Source organism: Herpailurus yagouaroundi, unplaced genomic scaffold (genome assembly GCF_014898765.1).
Source record: "Herpailurus yagouaroundi ecotype Mexico unplaced genomic scaffold, PumYag 139, whole genome shotgun sequence".
Classification (NCBI taxonomy): domain Eukaryota; kingdom Metazoa; phylum Chordata; class Mammalia; order Carnivora; family Felidae; genus Herpailurus; species Herpailurus yagouaroundi.
Window position 1 is genome coordinate 73,924,226 of NW_024412394.1, and position 23,760 is coordinate 73,947,985.

General features: G+C 38.1%; 1 protein-coding gene across 6 annotated transcripts in view; it reads left to right on the forward strand.

Annotated features, from left to right (window-relative positions):
• Positions 1–23,190, forward strand: part of RWDD1 (RWD domain containing 1) — a 26,966-nt gene extending 3,776 nt beyond the window's left edge. For 3 of the 6 annotated variants that reach the window (XM_040474440.1, XM_040474444.1, XM_040474446.1), the window contains 6 exons: positions 5,019–5,084; positions 8,422–8,552; positions 13,515–13,658; positions 14,029–14,161; positions 14,696–14,758; positions 22,898–23,190. In XM_040474440.1, coding sequence (XP_040330374.1) covers positions 5,019–5,084; positions 8,422–8,552; positions 13,515–13,658; positions 14,029–14,161; positions 14,696–14,758; positions 22,898–23,019 — 659 coding nt within the window. In that variant the 3' untranslated portion in view covers positions 23,020–23,190. The remainder of the gene's footprint in view (positions 1–5,018; positions 5,085–8,421; positions 8,553–13,514; positions 13,659–14,028; positions 14,162–14,695; positions 14,759–22,897) is intronic. The other 3 variants (XM_040474442.1, XM_040474441.1, XM_040474443.1) reach the window with 1 other exon arrangement.
• The last annotated feature ends 570 nt before the right edge of the window (positions 23,191–23,760 follow it).

Genomic DNA, 23,760 nt, shown 5'->3' on the forward strand with positions numbered 1-23,760 from the left:
TCCTTCCTTCCTTCCTTCCTTCCTTCCTTCCTTCCTTCCTTCCTTCCTCCCTTTCTCCCTCCTTCCTTCCTTCCTTCCATCCTTTGGATTAGGTTCAGCTTTGACAGAAAACCTCAAACAACAGTTGTTTTAAAAAGGTGAAAGTTTTATTGCTCTTGCACATAAAAGATAGTTGTATAGCTCTAGTCCAGGAATTCCTCCGGTACCCAAGCTGCTTCTTAGTTCCCTGTAATTTCTAAGATGTAGTCTCTGCCTCATGGTGAAGATGCTCACATTCCTTTCCAGGCAGTAGGATAGATAAAGGAATGAAGGGGGGGGGAAAAAAGACAGTTTCTTAAGGAAATTTCTTGGAAGCTGTCAAAGAACTTATTTGCTTCCATCTCATTAGCCGGAACTTTAGTCAGATAGTCACTTGGTGAGACCTAACTGGAAGGGAGGCTGGGAAATGTAGTCTTTATTCTGGGTGGTTAATATGCTCAGTTAAAAATGGTATAACTAGAAGATGAGGTGAGTAGATATTGGGAGATATTAGTAGCGTTCTCCAATATGTTTTGTTGTTCCTGGATCACATTTTTTTTTTTTTTTTCTGTAATGGCAGCTTCGTGTAGTGGATATTATTAGCTCTGTGTCTTTGGACAAATCATATAACCTCTCCAAGCTTTGGTTTCTTATGTGTTTAATGGGGAGTAATGTATGTGCAAATATTCTATAACTGTTACAACAAATATAAGATGCTTTTTACTAGAAATTTACCATCTTAGTTGCTGATTTTTTTAATGACGTGGCTTCATAATTCCTTGTCTTTTTTTTTTTAATGTTTATTTATTTTTGAGAGAGAGAGAGAGAGAGCACGAGCATGAGTTGGGGGAGGAGCAGAGTGAGAGGGAGACACAGAATCGGAAGCAGGCTCCAGGCTCTGAGCTGTCAGCACAGAGCCCGACGCAGGGCTCGAACTCACAAACCATGAGATCACGACCGCAGCCGAAGCCAGACACTCAACCGACTGAGCCACCCAGGCTCCTGAACAGTTTTGATTTCCATTTCCTTCAACTGCAGGGGAGCATGTAAATACCATCTTTAGACTGGCCTCAGAAATTCCTCTTTCTGTCCATAAACTTTGTACTCCGGTAGTTCTTCATTCCAGCTCTTTTACTGAACATGCCTCTATGATATCTCATGGATTAAGAATTTTTCAGCTTCTTGTCTGTCTTGCCACCTTATTCTATATTTTTCCCAAGGTCAGGCAGTTCAGTGATGTTCTTGCTAGCATCCCCAAGTCCTCATTTACCAAATATTTATTGTATACATTGTTAGAATCTCAGTCTAATGGGAAAAGACATCAGATAAGTAATTTACAACATAGTGTGATGATTCTTTCCTGGAGGAATATATGGCATGCAGCCAGAGCATTAAGAAAAGCGGAGATTCTTGATTGTTTTGGAGAACTGATGGGTGATGAGGAGCTAACAGGTGAATGGAACTGGGGGACGGGGCACAGTATGTGCAGAAGCAGGACTCTGTGAAAGCAAATGCATTCAAAGCAAGAGTGGCTTTGTATTACTAGAACATAAATAAGAAGTGAGAGTCATGGAAAGTGAGAGCCGTCGGGGAAGCAGAGGCCAGATTACAGAGGGCCTTGTTAGGGATTTAGATCTGATCTTGTAGGGCCAGTGGGGTCCATCACCCATTTCCTCCTGGCAGAGCTACACAGACACATAGGGTACACGTTGTAGACACTGCCATGCTAGACCTGGATCTCAGTAGATGGAGTGGCTTCACAAAATAGACTTACCTTGAGTTTGTCTTGACCTCTCATGGTTGCTGCTTTGCTTTTTCTCTCTAGCACTTATTCCTCTTGTGTTTCTCAAATTTAGGATTCCTTACAAAGCTGGTGTTGGCCCTGTTTCTCTATTTTCTCTCTGGTGATCTCATTTAGTCTAATGGCTTTAGCTATCACCTCTGTGTGTATGACCCCAAATTAAATTCAAACTCAACTCTCTAGCTCCATTTGCCTGTTTCTGATTGCATATTGCATACTCACTGTCTCCAGTTGAAAGGTCCCTGTGTCATTTAAGTATATCACCTCTGATTTTTCTTTTGTATTTTTTGTTTTTATTAGTGGCACTACCATCCTCTGACTGCAAATTCGGAATGTCATTTATCACCATCTTAGAGTCCTCCCCGTTTCCTGCTATTCCCATGGCTGCTGACCTAGTTCTGAACCTCATTAACCTTGCTGGGATGATTTTAATAGCTCTCTACTTTCACCCTGCCTCTAGTCTTGTTTCTGTCCTTCCAATTTATGCTCTGTTGCTAGACTTATCTTCCTACATTTAGAAGTACAATTCTGACCATACTGCTGCTGCAAAAAAAATTGTTATTGTCCACAATGAAACTTTCAACTGTATTTTTTTAGTATATGTGCTGCCGAAGCGAGCACATCAACTGTATTTTTAACTACTTTTCACCACGTATACGTTCACCAAATGGAATAATTTCTTGTTCCATATGTATTCCTTAAACTTTCCCTCATTATGCCCTTGCTGCTGTGTTACTGTTGCCTACATTTTTCTCCATCTTTACTTACCAGTATGCCTTAATTCACAGCCTAGCTCAAATGACTTCTTTGGAATTTCTCAGCTGAAAAAAATATTTTCTTTTTACATGACACTCACTATTGTCTATTCAGTTCTTCCAGTTGCTAGCTGAATAACCTTGGGCAGATTATTTAAAGGCTTTTTATCTCAGTTTCCACATCTATAAAATTGGGATGATGCTATATTTAATTGGCTGTAAGACATTTTTATGTTTTAACATCTCTGAAATATGAATTTTGTCTTATAATCAATTACATATTGTAGTTTAATTGGCAGATCCTTCTTTCTTTCTTAGTACATAAAGTAGGGTGCATCTCATACTTGGTAGCATCTTAAATTTGGTGAAATACGGTAACATTATAGAATCATGGTCTTGGTATAAGAATTAAAGGATCTTTATGTAAATGCGTAGTATAACAGGCACAAAGTAATGCTTAATAAATGTTAGCTGTTGTTACTAGGAAACCCTTAAATTATAGCCTAATAGAGTCCTAAAAATGGTAATAAGTTGGGATATCATTGGGTTGAACCCTTATTTCTATAATTGTTATGTTTACATTTTATGACATGTAAATGCTAAAGTTGGTCATGGAAAGAAATAGGAATGAAATATATCTAATATGTTTTGCATATATTTGTCAAAAAAAAAGTAGGGTCAATCCTATTATTAAAGCTTTATTATAATTAACTTTCAGCGACTTTTTAGCATGGGCTGGACTATCTGAGGCCTATTAAAATAAATTTGAGTCCAGAGGGGCGCCTGGGTGGCTCAGTCGGTTGAGTGTCCGACTTCGGCTCTGGTCACGATCTCACAGATTGTGAGTTTTTTTAAAAATTTTTTTTTTTTTAACGTTTATTTATTTTTTTTGGGACAGAGAGAGACAGAGCTTGAACGGGGGGAGGGGCAGAGAGAGAGGGAGACACAGAACGGAAACAGGCTCCAGGCTCTGAGCCATCAGCCCAGAGCCTGACGTGGGGCTCGAACTCACGGACCGCGAGATCGTGACCTGGCTGAAGTCGGCCGCTTAACCAACTGCGCCACCCAGGCGCCCCACAGATTGTGAGTTTGAGCCCCGCATCGGACTCTGTGCTGACAGCCCAGAGCCTGGAGCCTGCTTCGGATTCTGTGTCTCCCTCGCTCTCTGCCCCTAACCCACTCACATTCTGTCTCTGTCTCTCTCAAAAATAAACATTAAAAAAAAATTTGAGTCCAGAGAGGCTTATCTTCTTGACAAATGCTTTTATAGTAATCTTAGGTGTTCATCAGTGCTTCAAGTACAGTACTTTTAAACTTCAGTTAAAATGAAGGCATATGTCTTGAAAACTTTATTGATCATGAATAATTAGGAAGGCTTCAGAAGTTCTTGAGTAGGAAAAGCTGAGTAGTTTCCTTGGTGACTTCTTCAGAGATCTCCTTGGCCTTTCATTTCAGAAAGAGTTTGTTGAGCTGCTACCAGCCTTGACAGGGGCCAGTGCTTCTCAGGGCTGGAGTGAGGCACAGGCTTTTCTCAGGGGCTCAGCAGCAATCACAGGTGGCCTGGATTTTTCTTGTTTACTCTTCTAATGTTTCTGAATATAAATTTAATTTGATTTTGCTTTTCAACTTTCATTCCATTGTTTTAGCGCTGTTGTTTAGCCGGAATTTATTGAATTTCTGGATCTGCCAGGCACTGATCTAGGAGCTCTCATAGTATAGTATTCTAGTGGGGGAAGAGATGTAAACAGATACTGTAGTATCAAGTAGGCATCAGGCTATAAAATGGTATATAGCACTTCCTTATTTATATAAATGTTGATTTGCATGTCTTGACTTGCCTAACAAATTGTAAACCATTTGATGTTGGATTCATGGCTCATTTTGTAATTTGGTGAAAGTGGTAGAGACTCAATAATTGGTGAATGAATAAAGTTTGGTTCTAAGGATGATGGGGAAGAAAGAGGTAGAAAACACAAACTTTAACAAATTAATATTTACTGTTTGTCATGGAGATTCTGAATTATATCTTAGAGTCTATAAGTTTAAAAATTAGTGATAATACTGAATATCAGTGGGTAGTTTCTGATGAAAATATCAAACTTTTTTTGTCATTCCATTTTGGAAGTTTTTAGAATACAATTTTCTATATATAGATGGAAATTTTGAAATAAAAGGTAAATTACTTACTTTAATTGGTTTGATAAAACTCCAAGAGTGTATCTACTATAGGTATTTTTTTTTCCAAATTAAAGGTAACCCTAGATTTAAATAGAAAATTTATGAGTGTTTTATCATTTGAATGTTCTGTTTAGTCTGTATTTGTGGAAGTGGAATTACAGACTGGGATGTTTCCAGAACCTGGTAGTGATATTTTGCTAATAAATAAAAACATTTGCCTTAGGAAGCATCTTAATAACTTAATCTCTGTGTATATTTTCTTACAGTATTATCAGAAAATCCACCCAGTTTCACCATTACTGTGACATCTGAGGCTGGAGAAAATGATGAAAGTAAGTCCAACCAAAAATACTTGTGGTTTTCCTAAGTCACTCTCAGGAATGTAGTCCTGGATTGTATGTAGTCAGGATTATAGCCCTAAACAAGACTTCGAATGCACACATATTTCAGTGATTATGTGGTATTCCATTGAGCGACTTTTTTTTCCATGATTGTTTTTCCTCTCTGGGCATTTAAAATTTTTTTTTTTTTCCCAACGTTTATTTATTTTTTTTGGGACAGAGAGAGACAGAGCATGAACGGGGGAGGGGCAGAGAGAGAGGGAGACACAGAATCGGAAGCAGGCTCCAGGCTCTGAGCCATCAGCCCAGAGCCTGACGCGGGGCTCTAACTCACGGACCGCAAGATCTTGACCTGGCTGAAGTCGGACACTTAACCGACTGCGCCACCCAGGCTCCCCGTCCTCTCTGGGCATTTAGATTGCTTATTGGACGTTTGCTGTTATAAAATAGACTGAATAAATATCTCTCTTCATGTTTTTCTCTCTCTTTTTAGGATGGGTGTTATACTGATGTTTAAATGTGTATATACATAAAGGCAGATAAAAGCCAACTGTAGAACTAAGACAAAGCAGCTATAAAACCAATAAATTAAAATTAAATAGATTGATTTAAACGTGGCAGATGTTGGGGGAGCATCTGAAGTTCATTTCCACTTTTAGTGCAGTTCAGTTAATATTGGAATTTGGTAAAAACTTCATGTAAGTTGGTGTTAACCCCAAGGATTTTTTTTTTTTTTAACATTAAGTTAGTCAATTTAAATTCTACCACTTCCATGAACAGTCAGTAATTTTAGTAGTATCATTTGATACAACTACAATGATACCACTCAAATCGTGGTATCATTTGATAACTCTAAATCTGTCTTGTACAATTGAAAATGAGATTAGCACCGAGATATTACTAAAGTCTGAATTAAAAGGATGTTGGATATAGTCATTTACTTATATATGTATTTATATATATGGGTTTTATGTATAGAATCTCAAATACAACATGAGTATGCTTTTATATTTTGTTTGAAATGTAAATAAATACATAGAAGATACTTTAACCTATCTTTTTAAAAATGCTTCTAAGGTGGGGTGCCTGGGTGGCTCAGTCAGTTGGGTCTCCAACTCTTGATTTTGGCTCAGGTCATGATTTCACGGATGTGGGATCAAGCCCCATGTCGGGCTCTGCTCTGGGCATGGAGCCTGCTTGAGATTCTCTCTCTGTCTCTTTCTCTGTCTCTCTCTCTGCCTCTCGCCAACCTCCAAATAAATAAACGTTAAAAAAATACTTCTATGATACTTTAAATATCCCCAAAAGGAAACAGTGATCTCTTTCTGATGGTGGGATTATTATTGATTTTATTTTTCCCTTAATGTATTTCTAAATTTTCTATAATGAATATCTATTACATCATATAGTAAAATCAAGAAATGTTTTAAAAAGTTCTTATTCTAACAATAAAATTAGAAATATGTTAATTAAAAAAAGAGAAAATGCCAAAAGACACTGTATCCTTACTGACCTGATAACGGTGTTTCTTATATCCATTGACTCATAAAATTCCTTTTTGACATCATACACAAAAATTAAAAGAAAATCTCAAACCTGCATATTTCAAGGTTTTTCTTTTTCCCTTTCATGGAGAGGAATCTGGATTTGAGTTAAAATTATCAAAATTAGGTTTTAATAATCAAAATGTGAGTTATGGCGTATCTGGGTGGCTCGGATGGTTGGGTGTCCGACTTCAGCTCCGGTCATTATCTCACGGTTCATGAGTTCAAGCCCCACGTTGGGCTGTGTGCTGACAGCTCAGAGCCTGGAGCCTGCTTTAGATTCTGTGTCTCCCTCTGTCTCTGCCCCTCCGCCACTTGTGCTCTGCCTCTCTCTCTCAAAAATAAATAAACTTAAAAAAAAAATTAAAATGTAAGTTATAAGAAAGGCAAAGTATAGACAAAGGATCATTGTGATTAATAAGTTTTAATACAGAATGTTAAGCACTGCTGCTTAGTTGCAAATTGCCTGGTGGAATTGAGAATTCACCAGGCTGGGCTATAGAGAGATACGTTGCACTGATGTGCCTGTGAGAATCTCACTCCTATACAAGTGTCAGATGTATGCATGACACAGGTGAAAAGAAGTGACAATGTATAGATGAGTCAGGTTGAAAGTGTCTCACACAACCTCTCAAACCGTCCAGTTCAAAACCATGTCATGTAGCAGCAACCCCTTAACAATGCCCTGCTAGCATTTTGCAGATAGAAATAAAGACTCCAGGGCTAACACCAGATCTTCTGCCCTGGGCTCTGGCTCTGGTAGGGCCTGACAATGAGCCCAAGTTAGTACTTCTTTTTTTCTGTTTGTTTTTGTTTTGTTTTAGATTCAAGTCAGTTAACATACAGTGTAGTGTTGGTTTCAGGAGTAGAATTTAGTGATTCGTCACTTATATATAACACCCAGTGCTCATCCCAACAGGTGCCCTCCTTAATGCCTATCACCCATTTAGCCCATCCCCCCCCCCCGCCGCGTTATCAACCCCCAGTTTGTTATCTATATTTAAGAGTCTCTGATGGTTTGTCCCCCTCTCTGTTTTTATCTTATTTTTCCTTCCCTTCCACTATGTTCATCTATTTTTCTTAAATTCTATATATGAGTGAAATCATATGAGATTTGTCTTTCTCTGACTTATTTTGCTTAGCATAATATACTCTCGTTCCATCCACGTTGTTAGGTAGTACTTTTTCTGTGTGTTATATTCTGTGCCTTTTGTTTGTCTTAAGGAGGATTTATTTATTTATTTATTTATTTAATATTTATTTTTGAGAGAGGGAGAGAGAGACAGAGTGTGAGTTGGAGTTGGGTGCAGAGAGAAAGGGAAACAGAGAATCCAAAGCAGGCTTCAGGCTCTGAGCTGTTAGCACAAAGCCCAACGCGGGGCTTGAACTCACAAACCACAAGATCGTGATCTGAGCTGAAGTTAGATGCTCAACCGACTGAGCCACCCAGGAGCCCCAAGGAGGGTTTCAAAAAGAGAGGCTTTTATTCATTCTCTTTCTTAGACATGCAATATGGTAAAATACTCGTAAGTAATAAATGTATTTCATGTGTTAGAGGTGATTTTTTTTATTCCCGTGATTTATTTTCACTTACCTTTGTGGTATATGTTACTTATCCTAGATTATCTGTCTGATTTCATAGTAGCCTTGTTTTTCTTTGCAGGAAAATCTGTTGTGCTACTTTTCATTGACACATTGTAAATTAATGATTGATTCAACAAAGATGGTGACCTCTCTGCACTTTACATTGTAAGAGATTCATTTTCAAACTCTTATGTCTTTAGCTGTCCAGACTACCCTCAAGTTTACATACAGTGAAAAATACCCAGATGAAGCCCCTCTTTATGAAATATTCTCCCAGGAAAATCTAGAAGATAATGATGTCTCAGACATTTTAAAACTATTAGCATTACAGGTAAGGAAATAAGTTTTGTAATAGCATTTTTTTTAACTGGCATTAAAGAGTATACATTAATTTTAAGAGTTAGAAAATGCTATTAAATATGTATAACCAGTTCACTGAACAGGGAGAATTTGTGATGTATCTGTTTATATATATATATGTATTCACAAACATTTTTAGTTTTTGTGTCTCATTATACATTTAAAATTTGAGTAAGAAAAGTTGTGCCTATATCCTGGTTTGAAACCCAGTCAGCCTCATGACTTATAAAGTATATTTTTAAATGTTTCTTTATTTTTGAGGCAGAGAGCAAGTGAATGCATGTGGGGGGGAGGGGCAGAGAGAGAGGGGGACAGAGGATCTGAAAACTGGCTCTGCACTGACAGCAGCGAGCCTGATGTGGGCTCGAACCCACGAACCAAGAAACCATGACGTGAGCTGAAGTGGGACGTTTAACTGACTGAGCCACCCAGGTGTCCCCTCATGACTTTTAGTTAATAAAGTATCTAATAGGTACTTTAAGTTTAAATGCAGTTTTGATGTGGTTCCCAGAATTTCCAGTCCCATGTATGGTTAAAAATTCTGACTTTAAAAAAAACTACAATTCCCAACCCCTCTGACCTGTTGCAGGCTAGTTGCTTGTAATCTGGGATGAGGACTGGTAATTGTTTTGTTTTGTTTTCTTCTTATCTTTCCTTCTCCCCAAGCTTATAAGCAGCAACAAGGGTTTATGATCCCTCTGAGGTGGGGGGTGGGGGGCGTGGGTGTATGGAAGAAAAAATGGGTACTGGAAAGTTCTTGGCTAGTTCTTTGGTAGGATAGGCTACCTGCAGTCTGGTTTTAACCAGTATTTAAAGCTCTCTCTTGCTTGGGTAAAGAGTTTTCACGGGTTCTTCAAAGTAGGAAGTAGGGAGGACAAATAAAATCTTAACTCCACCATGTTATAAACAGAAGTCCTAGTACTGTTTGTTTCTTCTAACAAGAGTTGACAGAAGCCCTGTCTATACCTTAAATGTGACTGGTGTATTTCAAGGACTGTTTGTCCTCTGAATGCTGATATTTGAAAAATATCTGGAGCTATTAGAGAACGAAAAGTAAAAGAAGATATATTAAATTGAATTTATGCTTATCCTGGGCTGTGTTCACTCTGCCACTCAGTATGAAATTATACTAATTCTAATATTTGGCTTAAAATGCTTCATTTTAAGACATTGCAGAGAACCTGGTATACATGCTTGCTTATATTCAGTCATATACTAATGTAAGTTATTTGATCTGAGTGATTGCTTTCTGTGTGTTTTATATTTTTATACTCCAGCTCCTTCCTTTCAGAAAAGTTTTGATCTCTTTCTCCTACTTAGCTGAGATCAGATATACTGAGGGAATATTTGTACTTTTTCTCTCAAAATAGTATTGATTTTTAGTTATCAAAATAATAAATTCATATTATTAAAGCTCCAGAAAATACAGAAACTCATGAAGAAGAAAATTAAAAATACTCTTCATCTTACCAGTGAGGTAGAACTACCTATTAACATTTTGGTGTGATATAGTTCCAGACTTTTTTCTTATGCTTATATTCATAATACCCCTCTTCTACCCCAATTTAAATCATTCTATACATAATATATCATAATATCCTTTTTTTCACATAACAATATATGTGGGTATCTTTCCATTTAAGTAAACATGTATATGAATCATTTTTTATAACCGCATAGAATTTCACTATATGTGTAATTATACACATCTTTTTTGAAACAACTTAATTACTTCTCATTTTTGCCTGATTTAATATTTAAATCTTTGAACATTCTTTTTAAGAAATTTTTTGTTGTTAAATTTTTTTTAATGTTTACCTTTGAGAGAGAGAGAGGAGAGCACGAGTGAGGGAGGGGAAGATAGAAAGGGAAACATAGAATTCGAAGCAGGCTCCAGGCTCCGAGCTGTTAGTACAGTGCCTGACGTGGGGCTTGAACCCACGAGCTGTGAGATCATGACCTGAGCTTAAGTCGGATGCTTAACTGACTGAGCCACCCAGGCACCCCTTAAATTTTTTTTTTAACGTTTATTCATTTTTTGAGAGACAGAGACAGAGCGTGAGTGGGGGAGGGACAGAGAGAGAGGGAGCCACAGAATCCAAAGTAGGCTCTAGGCTCTGAGCTGTCAGCACAGAGCCCGACATGGGGCTTGAACTCACAAACCGTGAGATCATGACCTGAGCCAAAGTCAGACGCTTAACCGACTGAGCCACCCAGGTGCTTAAATCCTTAGAGCAGAGTCTCCATTGAATCCTTAGTGCCTGGCACATAGTAGACACTTAGCTATTTTTTGAATAGATGAAAAGAGTATATTATTGATGAGTATACTAGCTCAGTGTTTTCTATAAGTAAGATTACTGGATTAAAGGTTATGCCTACTTAATTTTATACACACTGCCAAATTGACCTTCAGAATGATTGTGCCATGTTATGATCTCATTGTAGCCCTTGAGGTGTCTGCCTCCATCTGCTAACATTAGGTTTTTTCATTTGGAAAGAAAAAATGATGACAAGATGGAAGATAGTGTAGAATCATAATTTGAAATTCTTTAGTTAGTAGTGATAGGGAAATCTGTTGTGTGACTTCTAGTTTTCTAGTTCCATGAATGATTCTTTTTTTTGCTTTTGTTTTCTTTTTTTAGTGTTTATTTTTGAGAGAGAGAGCATGAATGGGAGAGGGACGGGGGTGGGGGGGGAACAGAGGGTCCGAAGTAGGCTCTGTGCTGACAGCTGTGAACCCCATGCAAGACTTGAACTCACGAACTGTGACCTCATGACCTGAGCTAAAGTCGGACGCTCAACCAACTGAGCCACCCACATGCCCCCTTTTTTTGCTTTTCTATTGGAATACTTAGGTTGTTAAAAAAGAGATCCTACTGGGATTTGTTTTTGAAATGTATTGAGCATTAGATTAAGTGACTTAAGGCAGACACAGTCCTTCCTATAATAGATTTTATGTTCTGGTGAGGAATGTGGACTAGCACATTGGAAATTATTATTCTGTGTGAAAAGTGCTGTGATGGATGAAGTACAAGATTATAAGAGTGGACATAGGCTTGAGGCACTGGAGAAGCTTTCAAGAGGAAGAGTTTGCCAGGCAATAAAGAGTAGAGTTTTAAGGTAGAGGAGCAAGCTTGTTAAGTGTCATGTAAGTGAGAGAAAAGAGCTCATTATTTCCTTCCAGAACTTCAGTCATATTAAATTTCTTGAACTTAGAAATTTGGGGTTATTGATACTATATGATGGAACTAAAGCGATTCATTCCCTAAGGGTCTTTAGAACTATTTTAAAACTATGGTCTTGCTCCCGGTGGGTTTGGGAAACTATTGAGGGGTTTTAACGAAGAGACTGACAAGATCAGTTTTGGGTGTGTACTGAGTGGCCAGAGAAGTTGATGTCAGGGGTGACAAGACCACAGGTTTTAAGAAAACCTGTTAGGATTTTCTTGTAATATTCCAAGTTGAAGTTGATGGTGTCCTGGGTTAGGGTAGTAACCGTGCTGATAGAGAACAGTAGGCAGACTTAAATGATATTTAAGAATAGATTAGAGGTGGTGATAGAATTTATGATGTGATGTGAGTGTTCATGCCGGGTGGATGGTTGGTTCTCTGAGTTAGAGAACCCAAATAGGTTTTTTGGAGAAGATGATGGTTTCAGTGTTGACATGCCTTTGGGACATCATATTGCTGTCCACTGGGTAGTTTTAATATGGATTTGGTCTTTGGGAGAGAGGTTTGTTTAGTGTCAGATTTAGAATAGTTAGCATGGACAGACACACCATAAGAAAAGCTCCAGGGAAGAGAAGCTGGCTTGAAGCCTTGTATTCACAGAGGGCCCAGGAGATGAAATATCTACTCAGATGCTGCTGAGTCCAGCCTGTCAAAGGAATGTTTGGAAATCTCTTCTGCTTCTAGGATTAAGGTTCTGGCTTGTATATTTTGGATTTTTTTTTTTTTTTTTTTTTTTTTTGCATGTGTGTCTTGTTTCTGTGGATAAGCAAGGTATCTTGTTTTATTTTATTCTGCTTTGAAATGACCACCTTCCGGATAGCTTTTGAATTGCAGTTGACCCTTGAACAACACAGAGGGTTAGGGTCACTGACCTTCCACACAGTCGAAAATCTTCATGTAACTTAGGACTTCCCCAAAACTATTAACAGACAGGAAGCTTTAACTATAACATAAATAGTCAATTAATGTATATTTTGTATGACATATGTACTACATGCATACTATATTCTTACAATAAGCTATAGAAAATTTTATTAAGAAAGTTATAAGGAAGAAAAAATACATTTACAGTACTGTACTGTATTTATTGAAAACAAAAATTGCATGTAAGTGGACCCATGCGATTCAAACCTGTATTGTTTAAGGGCAACTATAGACCCCTTTCATGAGTTGGAGAGCTTTTATATTTGATTTTAAGCCATGTCAAACTGAAGAAAAAAAAGGTAGGTAAAGATAAATCACAAAAGTACCTACATTCTTTATTATCGTATATTAGAAAATCACTTTGGCCTCAAAGTTCAGTTTATTCCCATAGCTCTTAAAGTACCTCAAAAGATCTAAAATCATGAAAATATGCTAGAAAACTCATGTTACTAGCTGCTGTAGGAAAATGTTTTCTGAATTCTACCTACATTTATGATTATTTAACAGAATTTAGTAAATTGTCTGTTTTAGGTTAGTTGTAGCAAATTACGTATCTTTTAAAATTTAATTATTCATGTACACGTATATCTGTGCTCACTTCTTAAATGATCATTTATCCAAGTGTCCGAACTCATGGTGCAACTGAATTAGTAATCATATTATAAATGTATGGGATTTAGTGATAACAATGAAATATTTTTCATTGTTTAATTTTTCAAATTTTTCTGAAAAGCATGTTTCTCACTACAACCTTTGTTTTGTTTCTTTTGGTTACATAGGCAGAAGAAAATCTTGGTATGGTGATGATCTTTACTTTAGTGACAGCTGTGCAAGAAAAATTAAATGAAATAGTAGATCAAATAAAAACTAGAAGAGAAGAAGAAAAGAAACAAAAAGAAAAAGAAGCGGAGGAAGCTGAAAAGGTATATTATAAAGCTGGGTTTTCTTTCATTATTCTTTTAATCTGTTTTGTTTTGTTTTGTTTTGTTTTGTTTTGTTTTGTTTTGGTTAGTTGGTGGGTTTGGTTTTGTTTTTGTTTTTGGAAATTTCAGTACATGTTTTGGCAATCACAAAATAAAAGTAAATTTTACTTAGGCTTTACTAAGTAAAATGTTAGAAGTCCCTCACTGCATTGGTTACATAGCATGAGTAATTAATTAATAATCAGTTATTAAAGGTTAGTAGAGCTCATGCAGGTAAAATTGAGAACTATACATTATTTTTTTATAAATTACAATTCTGTTATAGATTATAAATGTCTCATCTGGCCACATGTCTTTTTTATTTTCTAAGCAATTATTTCATGGCACTCCTGTTACAATTGAGAATTTCTTAAGTTGGAAGGCCAAGTTTGATGCAGAACTCTTGGAAATTAAAAAGAAACGAATGAAAGAAGAAGAGCAAGCAGGAAAAAATAAATTAAGTGGTATGAGACTCCCTCCCCCAGACTTTCCCTCCAGTTATCTAATTCTTACACAGCAAGATGATCACATAGACAAATTTCTTTAAGAAAAGAATGTACTTAGGGATCTAGGACAAAAAGAAAGCATTCTGTGTACATGATGATATTTCTTTGTTTATAATTAGAATTAATTTTTATGGCTTATCTTTGATCTAGATATTACAATGGATGGATCATGAGATACAGCTGCTATATGACCTTCAGAATCTGACAGGCATTAGGAGTGGTAGAGTCCCATGCATTTGTTTTTCTAGGACTCTAAAGCAGACTGGGTTTTCACTTCTTCCGTTTTAATGCAAATACATATCACATGCTTCTTAGCTACTTACTGAGTTGATACATTTATTAGAAGTTACAAAAATAAGGTTTCAGACTTGTTTTCTTGGATTAGTATACTTTTTAAAGGGTTTGGGAAGATGGAGGAAAATTTGGAAACATGGGAAACTATGGAACATAGAGGAAAGGTATGTTTAAATTAAACATACTTATTTCTTTTAGGGAAACAGCTATTTGAAACAGACCATAATCTTGACACATCTGATATCCAGTTTTTGGAGGATGGTAAGATAATGCTAAAATTCCATGTGTGTGTAATCCACTATTTTTAATATTAAACCATGAAAATCAAAGTTCTAACTTAGTGTAAAATTTTTCTCCAAAGACTATAGTCAAATACATTTTGAAGAATAAATTATAATGTTTTATCAATTAATACACTAACCTATAGTAATGTATTTTTTAAAGTTTTCTGGTAAGTTAAACAACATCAAAGATAGCTGTAAATAGCTATGGTTGCATTCACCTCTAATAACTAGTAAACCAGGCCTCTGTAACACCCGATTTACTCAACTTTCTAGTATCAGAAATCTGTGGAAACTGTATTTCATGGTCATGGGACTTTATAAAAACCTCAAATCTGAAACTCCTCATGCCTTCTAACCAAAAATCTTAAATTTCATACAATTCTTACTATCTGGAACATTTAGTTCCTTGTGCTTTCCTTCTTCTTTTTATCTTAGACTTTACTCCTTTTCATTTTTCTGTCCATCTGTTACTCATCCATACACAGATATTTATTGCACCCCTAGTATAAGTTAAGCATTGTCCTGGCTGCTGAGGATATAGCAATATCGACAAATTTCCCTGCCCTCCTAGAGCTTATGGCCTTTGTGTGTTTCTTAAACTGGGCTCAATACACAGTCACACTTCTGATAGCATCCTAGAGTTCTTCACTTCATTAGCCTTCTTCATGCCTGTCTTGCCAGTTGGGTACTACAGCTTCTGGTCTTTCAACCTTGTTCCTGGACTAGCTCCTGGAAAAGGTTAAGAAGCAATGTTGAGGTACCCCTGGGGTGGCTCAGTCAGGTAAGCATCTGACTTCGGGTCAGATCATGATCGCAGGTCATGATCTCATGGTTTGTGAGTTCGAGCCCCACAGTGGACTCCATGCTGACAGTCTGGAGCCTGCTTGGGATTCTATCTCTGTCCCTCCCCTATTCGTACTTTCTCTCTCTCTCTCAAAAAATAAATAAACTTCTAAAAAAAATAAAAAAAATTTTGTTGTGGCCTCCCTGCTAAATCATGTTTCTTTTTATTTTATTTATTTTTAATTTAAATCCAAGTTTGTTAACATACAGTATCATAATAATTTCAGGAGTAGAATTTAGTGATTCATCACTTGCATATAACACCCAGTGCTCATCCCAACAAGTGTCCTCCTTATTGTCCCTCACCCCTTTAGCCCTTCCCCCCACTCAACGCCCCTTCAGAAACCCTCAGTTCTCTGTATTTAAGAGTCTCTTATGGTTTGTCTCACTCTCTGTTTTTATATTATTTTTACTTCCCTATGTTCATCTGTTTTGTATCTTAAATTCCACATGAGTGAAATCATACAATATTTGTCTTTCTCTGACTGACTTATTTTGCTTAGCATAATACAGTCTAGTTCCATCTACATTGTTGCAAATGGCAAGATTTCATTCTTTTTGATCACCAAGTAATATTCCAGTGTGTGTGTGTGTGTGTGTGTGTGTGTGTGTGCGCGCGCACGCGCGTGCTCGCGCGCACACACGCGTACACCACATCTTCTTTATCCATTCATCAGTTGATGGACAGTTGGGTTCTTTCCATACTTGGGCTGTTGTTGATTGTACTGCTGTAAACATGTGCCTTTTTGAAACACCACTCCTGTATCCTTTGGATAAATACCTAGTACAATTGCTGGGTTGTAGGGTAGTTCTATTTTTAATTTTTTTTTTTTTATTTTTTTATTTTATTTTATTTTTTTTTAAATTTTTTTTTTCAACGTTTATTTATTTTTGGGACAGAGAGAGACAGAGCATGAACGGGGGAGGGGCAGAGAGAGAGGGAGACACAGAATCGGAAACAGGCTCCGGGCTCTGAGCCATCAGCCCAGAGCCCGATGCGGGGCTCGAACTCACGGACCGCGAGATCGTGACCTGGCTGAAGTCGGACGCTTAACCGACTGCGCCACCCAGGCGCCCCTATTTTTAATTTTTTGAGGAACCTCCATAGTGTTTTTCAGAGTGGCTGCACCAGTTTGCATTCCCACCAGCAGTGCAAAAGAGTTCCTCTTCCTTCGCATCCTTGCCAAGATCTGTTGCCTGAGTTGTTAATTTTAGCCATTCTGACAGCCGTGAGGTGATATCTTGTTGTGGTTTTGATTTGTATTTTCCTGGTGATGAGTGATGTTGAGCATCTTTTCATGTGTCTGTTAGCCATCTGGATGTCTTCTTTGGAAAAAGTGTTCATATCTTTTGCCTGTTTCTTCACTGGATTATTTGTTTTTTGGGTGTTGAGTTTGATCATTTCTTTATAGATATTGGATACTAACCCTTTACCTGCTTTGTCATTTGCAAATATCTTCTCCCATTCCGTCAATTGCCTTTTAGTTTTGCTGATGATTTCCTTTACTGTGCAGAAGCTTTTTATCTTGATGAGGTCCCAATAGTTCATTTTTGCTTTTGTTTCCCTTCCCTCGGGAGACGTGTAAGTTGCTGTGGCCAAGGTCAAAGAGGTTGTTGCCTGCTTTCTTCTTTAGATTTTGATGGCTTCCTGTCTTACGTTTAGATCTTTCATCCATCTTGAGTTTATTTTTGTGTATAGTATAAGAAAGTGGTCCTGGTTCATTCTTCTGCATGTCGCTGTCCAGTTTTCCCAACACCATTTGCTGAAGAGACTGTTTTTTTTTTCCATTGGGTATTCTTTCCTGCTTTGTCAAAGATTAGTTGGCTATATGTTTGTGGGTCCATTTCTGGGTTCTCTATTCTGTTCCATTGATCCATGTGTCTATTTTTGTGTTAGTACCATACTGTCTTGGTGATTACAGTTTTGTAATACATCTTGAAGTCTGGAATTGTGATGCTTCCAACTTTGATTTTCTTTTTCAGCATTACTTTGGGGTCTTTTTCTGGTTCCATACAAATTTAAGGATTGTTTGTTCTAGCTCTGTGAAGAATGCTGGTGTTATTTTGATAGGATTGTATTGAATATGTAGATTATTTTGGGTAGTATCGACATTTTAACAATATTCTTCCAATCCATGAGCATGGAATGTTTTTTCCATCTCTTTGTGTCTTCAGTTTCTTTCATAAGCTCTCTATAGTTTTCTAATGTATAGATTTTTCATCTCTTTGGTTAGGTTTATTCCTAGGTATTTGATGTTTTTTGGTGCAATTGTAAATGAGATTGATTCCTTGATTTCTCTTTCTGCTGCTTCATTATTGGTGTATAGAAATGCAACCAATTTCTGTACATTGACTTTATATCCTGTGACTTGGCTGAATTCATGTGTCAGTTCTAGCATTTTTTTTTTTTTTGTGGAGTCTTGGGTTTTCCACATAGACTATCATGTTGTCTATAAAGAGTGAAAGTTTGACTTCCTCCTTGCCAATCTGGATGCCTTTTATTTCTTTGTGTTGACCGATTGCTGAGGCTAGGACTTCCAACACTATGTTGAATAACAGTGGTGAGAGTGGACATCCTTGTCGTGTTCCTGACCTTAGCGTGAAAGCTCATGGTTTTTCCCTGTTGAGGATGATATTAGCGGTGGGTCTTTTCTATATGGCTTTTGTGATCTTGAGGTATGATCCTTCTATCCCTATTTTATTGAGGGTTTTTATCAAGAAAGGATGCTGTATTGAATGCTTTTTCAGCATCTCTTGAGAGGATCATGTGGTTTTTATACTTTCTTTTATTAATGTGATGTATCATATTGATTGATTTATAGATATTGGTATGTCTGCATCCCAGGAATAAATCTCACGTGATCATGGTGAATAATTCTTTTAATGTATTATTGGGTCCAGTTGGCTAGTATATTGTTGAGAATTTTTGCATCCATGTTCATCAGGGAAATTGGTCTGTGGTTCTCCTTTGTAGTGGGGTCTTTGGTTTTGGAATCAAGGTAATGGTGGACTTGTGGAGTGAGTTTGGAAGTTTTCCTTCCATTTCTATGTTTTGGGACAGCTTCAAAAGAATAGGTATTAACTCTTCTTTAAATGTTTGGTAAAATTCCCTAGAAAGCCATCTGGCCCTGGACTCTTGTTTGTTGGGATATTTTTGATTACTAATTCTGTTTCATTACTGGTTATGGGTCTGTCAAATTTTCTATTCCTGTTTCAGTTTTGGTAGTTTATATGTTTCTAGGAAATTGTCCATTTCTTCCAGATTGCCCAATTTGTTGGCGTATAAACTGCTCATGATAGTCTCTTGTCTATATTTATGCAGTGTTGGTTGTAATCGCTTCTCTTTCATTCTTCATTTTATTTATTTGGGTCCTTTCCTTTTGCTTTTGATCACTCTGGCTACGGGCATATTAATTTTGTTAATTCTTTCAAAGAACCAGCTCCAGGTTTCATTGATCCGTTATACTGTTTTTTTGATCTCGATATCATTGATTTCTGCTCTAACATATATGTGTTAAGTCCCTGGCTGCTATTTCTTCCTGTGCTTTCTTTTGGGGTGAATTCCTTTGTGTTGTCATTTTGGAGGAAGAAGAAAAATTAATAAAATAAAAAAATTAAAACAAGAAAAAACAAAGGAAGTTAGACCCTAGGTGTGTTTTGGTCTGCTTGTTGAAAGAGGCTTGATAGAATAGGGACAAAAGGGAAAGAAAAAAAAAGTAAGAAATTTAAAAATGAAAAATAATTTGTGTAAAAAAATAGAATAAGATAAAATGAAACATAATAAAACATTTAAAAAAATAAAAACAAAGTAAAATAAATTTTTCTCTTTCTGCATCTAAGAGAGAGAAAGAAAAGTAAGAAAAAAGAGAACTATTTAAGTAAAAACAGAAAGAAAACGAACAAATAAATTATAACCATCCAACAATGAAACACTAATGAAACTCTAACCAGCCAACAATGAAGCTTGTGCTATTCTAGGGGATGTGCTTGGAGGGCATTTGGCGGGGCTTGATGTAATGGCTCCGTTCTCCGCTAGGTGGTGCTGCTTAGGTTACTGGGATGGATCTGTGTGGGTGCTCCTGGGAAGTGGAATTGGCTTCAGCCAGCTCACCAGTCTCTGGCGTGGGAACTTTGCATTCTCACCAACCTGCCATCAAAAACTCCTCCTGTATCTCAGGCCTCCGTCCACTTCCTGCCTCTACCCTGGCTGTTTGCCTGCCAGGTGGCAGGCACTTCCCTCCAGAGTTTTATTTCAGATTAGACTGTGTTTCAAAACCGCACGCTTGAGAGACTCCTGTGGCTTGGACCTGCACTAACTCTGGAGGAGGGTCTCACTGAGCAATGGCTGGGTGCCTGCTTACCCCAGAAGATGTTCGTGCGATTGCACGGCTGCAGAGGTTCAGAGATTAAGGCAAATGCAACACGCAGCTAGGGCCAGTTTTCACTGCATTCTGGTGTCTTTGTCCCAGTATCAGTGACTGTGACTGCTCTCCAGGGTCTGCTGGGATCTTTTGCTTCTGGGGAGGCGATATGGCTGCTACCAAATGCTCTCCAAGCAGGAGAAACACTTCTCCCTGTGTGGGACACAGGCCCCTCAGACTGCACTGCCTTCTCCTGGGGATTTGCCCTGCTTCCTCACCAGAACAATGCCAGGCACCGAGCTCTGGAACTTGAGATTCTGCGCTGCACTGTTAACAGAATCCTGGTGGTATTGACACCCTCTCCTTTCTCCCCATGACGGGTTTAGGTGAACAGATTTCTTGTTCAGTCCCCTGTGAATATTTTCACTCTTTCTTTTTCTCTCTAGCTACTTTCGGGGGAGTGCTTTTCTTGCACAATCCTGATGTGCTGCACTCACCCCCTTTCTTTTTCTCTTCCCTCTCTGCGAAAATAGCTCCCTACCTTCCATGGCTTTTCTCTCCCCCTGTTCACCTCTCCTGTACCACATACCTGCCGATTTCTGTGGGTTACTTTCTGCAGATTGCTGCATTAATCCTCAGATAAATTTCCTAGGTGTTCAAAATGATTTGGTGCTGATCTAGCTGTGTTTCAAGGACTGAGACAAGCTCAGGGTCTTCATGTGCTCTGCTGTCTTAACCCTTCCCCCCTAAATCATAGTTTTTAACCTGAGCTGGACCCTTAGGGACACTCAGCATTTTGTTTTGTGTATTTTATTGCATTCTGGTTCCAAGATATTTGTTAGTCTCAAACAAACAACTCCCCCCCACCCCCCAAACAAACAAACAGACCCAGCAAGGATATCCTCATCTATCCCCCTCGCATGTTACTAGCTTGTTTTTCTCCTCTGTTATTGAGAAATTCTGGAACCAAAAAGCTGTGTGTGTCTCAGTCTCTCTTACACTTTAGAAGTTTTACTGTCTTCACTCATTCTTGACTCCTGACTGTGTCTAACAGATCAAGTATCTCTTCATATCCAATCACTTACCAAAAGCTGTTTCCTCCTGATGTGGAGGTTTTATCATTTTTTTACCTGGGTGTGTGTTGTGGTTTCTTACATTGTCTCCCTGCTCCAGTGTCTTTCTCTTTTACTGCCTTTAGTCACCGCCCCTGAGCTGACGTTCCTAAAACTCATGTGTAATCATGACACTTCTCTCCTTAAAATCCTTTGAGGATTCTCTGTTGCTTAGAGGAAAAGGTTGGCCTATACAATCCTTCTGTTTGGCCTTCATTTATGATATCTCTAGATATTTTTCCTCAAGAATCTTTTGTTCCGGTTAGAAGTATTCAAAGTCTTATTTTTCTTTCTGCCTTTGCATATACTTCTACCTATAGTTGCTTTATCTGGCCCCTTTTCTTCTTAGTGAGTTCAAATTTATTGTAAAGATATTTCAGATGTCATCTGTTCTGGGAAGCCTTCCCTGCCTCTCCCCGAGAGAGTGAGTTATTCTTTGGCCTGTACTTAACAAAAGTATATTTTCTTAAAAAAAATTTTTTTTTAACATTTATTCATTTTTGAGAGACAGCATGAGTGGGGGAAGGGCAGAGAGAGAGAGGGAGGGAGGGAGGGAGACACAGAATCCGAAGCAGGCTCCAGGCTCTGAGCTGTCAGCACAGAGCCCGACACGGGGCTCGAACTCACGGACTGTGAGATCATGACCTGAGCCGAAGTCAGCCGCTTAATTGACTGAGTCACCCAGCCACCCCTACAAAAGTGTATTTTATTACTCAGTTGCTCATAGGCATGAAGCAAGACTCAATGTCAGTGGACTAGAGTCTCATAGGAAAGGAAGATGAAGAATTTTTGGTGATTTAAGTACTGTAATATCTGACCTTTATGTACTTCAAACTGAAAAGTAAAGATGTTTAATGCAAGGCCTATGTATTGCTTCCTGTAGGACTCAGACATTTGGAATTTGAGAAAAGCATACTATTAGTTATAATGGGAACTGAGTGAGAGTGAAGATCAAGTTATACCTATCAATTAAATAGCAAGTAGAGTTGAGTTTGGTGATGTATGTATCTGCCACTGTTGGAAGAGATGAACTGGTACAGGCACCATTGTCAGTAATAATCAACTTTGTAAATCCAGGACATATCATCATCTCCAATTTATAAAATGCCACATCATAAATAACTCATTCTAGGAAGGCTTTTTTTATAATGGGGTTTTTTAGAATTTGAACTGGAAGCAGGAAGTTGTTTTTAAAATGTGTCTCTTCTGAGGCGCCTGAGTAGCTCAGTCAGTTATGTCCACCTCTTGATTTTGGCTCAGGTCATGATCTCATGGATTGTGAGATTGAGCCACGCATCAGGCTCTGCGCTGACCATGCGGAGCCAGCTTAGGGTTCTTTCTCTCCCTCTCTCTCTGCCCCTCCTCCGCTCATGCGCATGCTTTTGCTGTCTCTCTCTAAATAAATAAACATTTAAAAAAAGGGGGTGCCTGAGTGGCTCAGTCTGTTAAGCATTCGGCTTCGGCTCAGGTCATGATCTCGTTCGTGGTCCATGAGTTAGATCCCCGCATCAGGCTCTGTGTTGACAGCTCAGAGGCTGGAGCCTGCTTCGGATTCTGTGTTTCGCTCTCTCTCTGCCCCTCCCCCGCTCGCACTCTGTTCTCTCGAAAATAAATAAACATTAAAAAAAAATTAAAAATGTGCCTCTGCTGCTTAGATCATTGTAACTATGATTTGCAGTAGTAGTTTCAGATTTCATCACTGGCATCTCACTGGCACATTTAGAAGTTTGCTGTCGCCAGTGCGTTACATCTTTTACTCCTGAGCATAAGACTGAAGGTGAAATGTTTTGTCTTTTACAGCTGGAAACAATGTGGAGGTAGATGAATCTCTGTTCCAGGAAATGGATGACTTGGAGCTAGAGGATGATGACGATGATCCGGACTACAATCCTGCTGACCCAGAGAGTGATTTGACTGACTAATGGACTATCCGCATCCGCAGAGAGGCGTGACTGCCACAGCATCTGTGGCTGTGCTGAGGTGTTGATTTTTCTTTCTTTTTTTCTAAGAAAAAATAATTCTCAGGAGAATATTCTTCTGATAGCTTTCATCATTGAACTTAATAAACTGACCTTAAAATTTCAAATATAAAATGTTGAGTCCCTCTTATTGTTTAGGAGTAAGGTCATACATATAAAATCATGTAGCGTTAGAGATCCAGCCTATAACACTAAGACTAGAAGACAGTCTGCTACTGTGTACAGGTGTGGGCTCATATACAAGGAGTTGTAATAACTTGGAATTTTTATGTGGGAGACAGTGATGCTTTTGGATTCTAAGTGTTGTCATTAATATAAAATGTCAGAGAACAGAGGTGAAGAGAACATTAAGCCTTCTGAATTCTAGCCTTTGGGCATGATATATTTAAGTCTTTGCAAAACCAGAAACCTGAATATAGTCAGAATGACAAAGGCCTTTAGTCTTATGGTAGTGTTTGAATCAGAATCCTTTGTGGTTATTCCAAGGTGTGCACTTGTAGGCCCTCCGTAGTTGAGGTTATTAAACACTGACCTTAATCTGAATTTTAAAACAGTGAAAGCTCATGCCGGTGACACAGGTGATACTGTTGCATACTCCTTATTCAGAACCATAGTCCTGTAGTTGTGAAATAGATACATTGTGATGTTCCTCCACTCTTCGAATTTAACCAGTCTGGAAAGGTC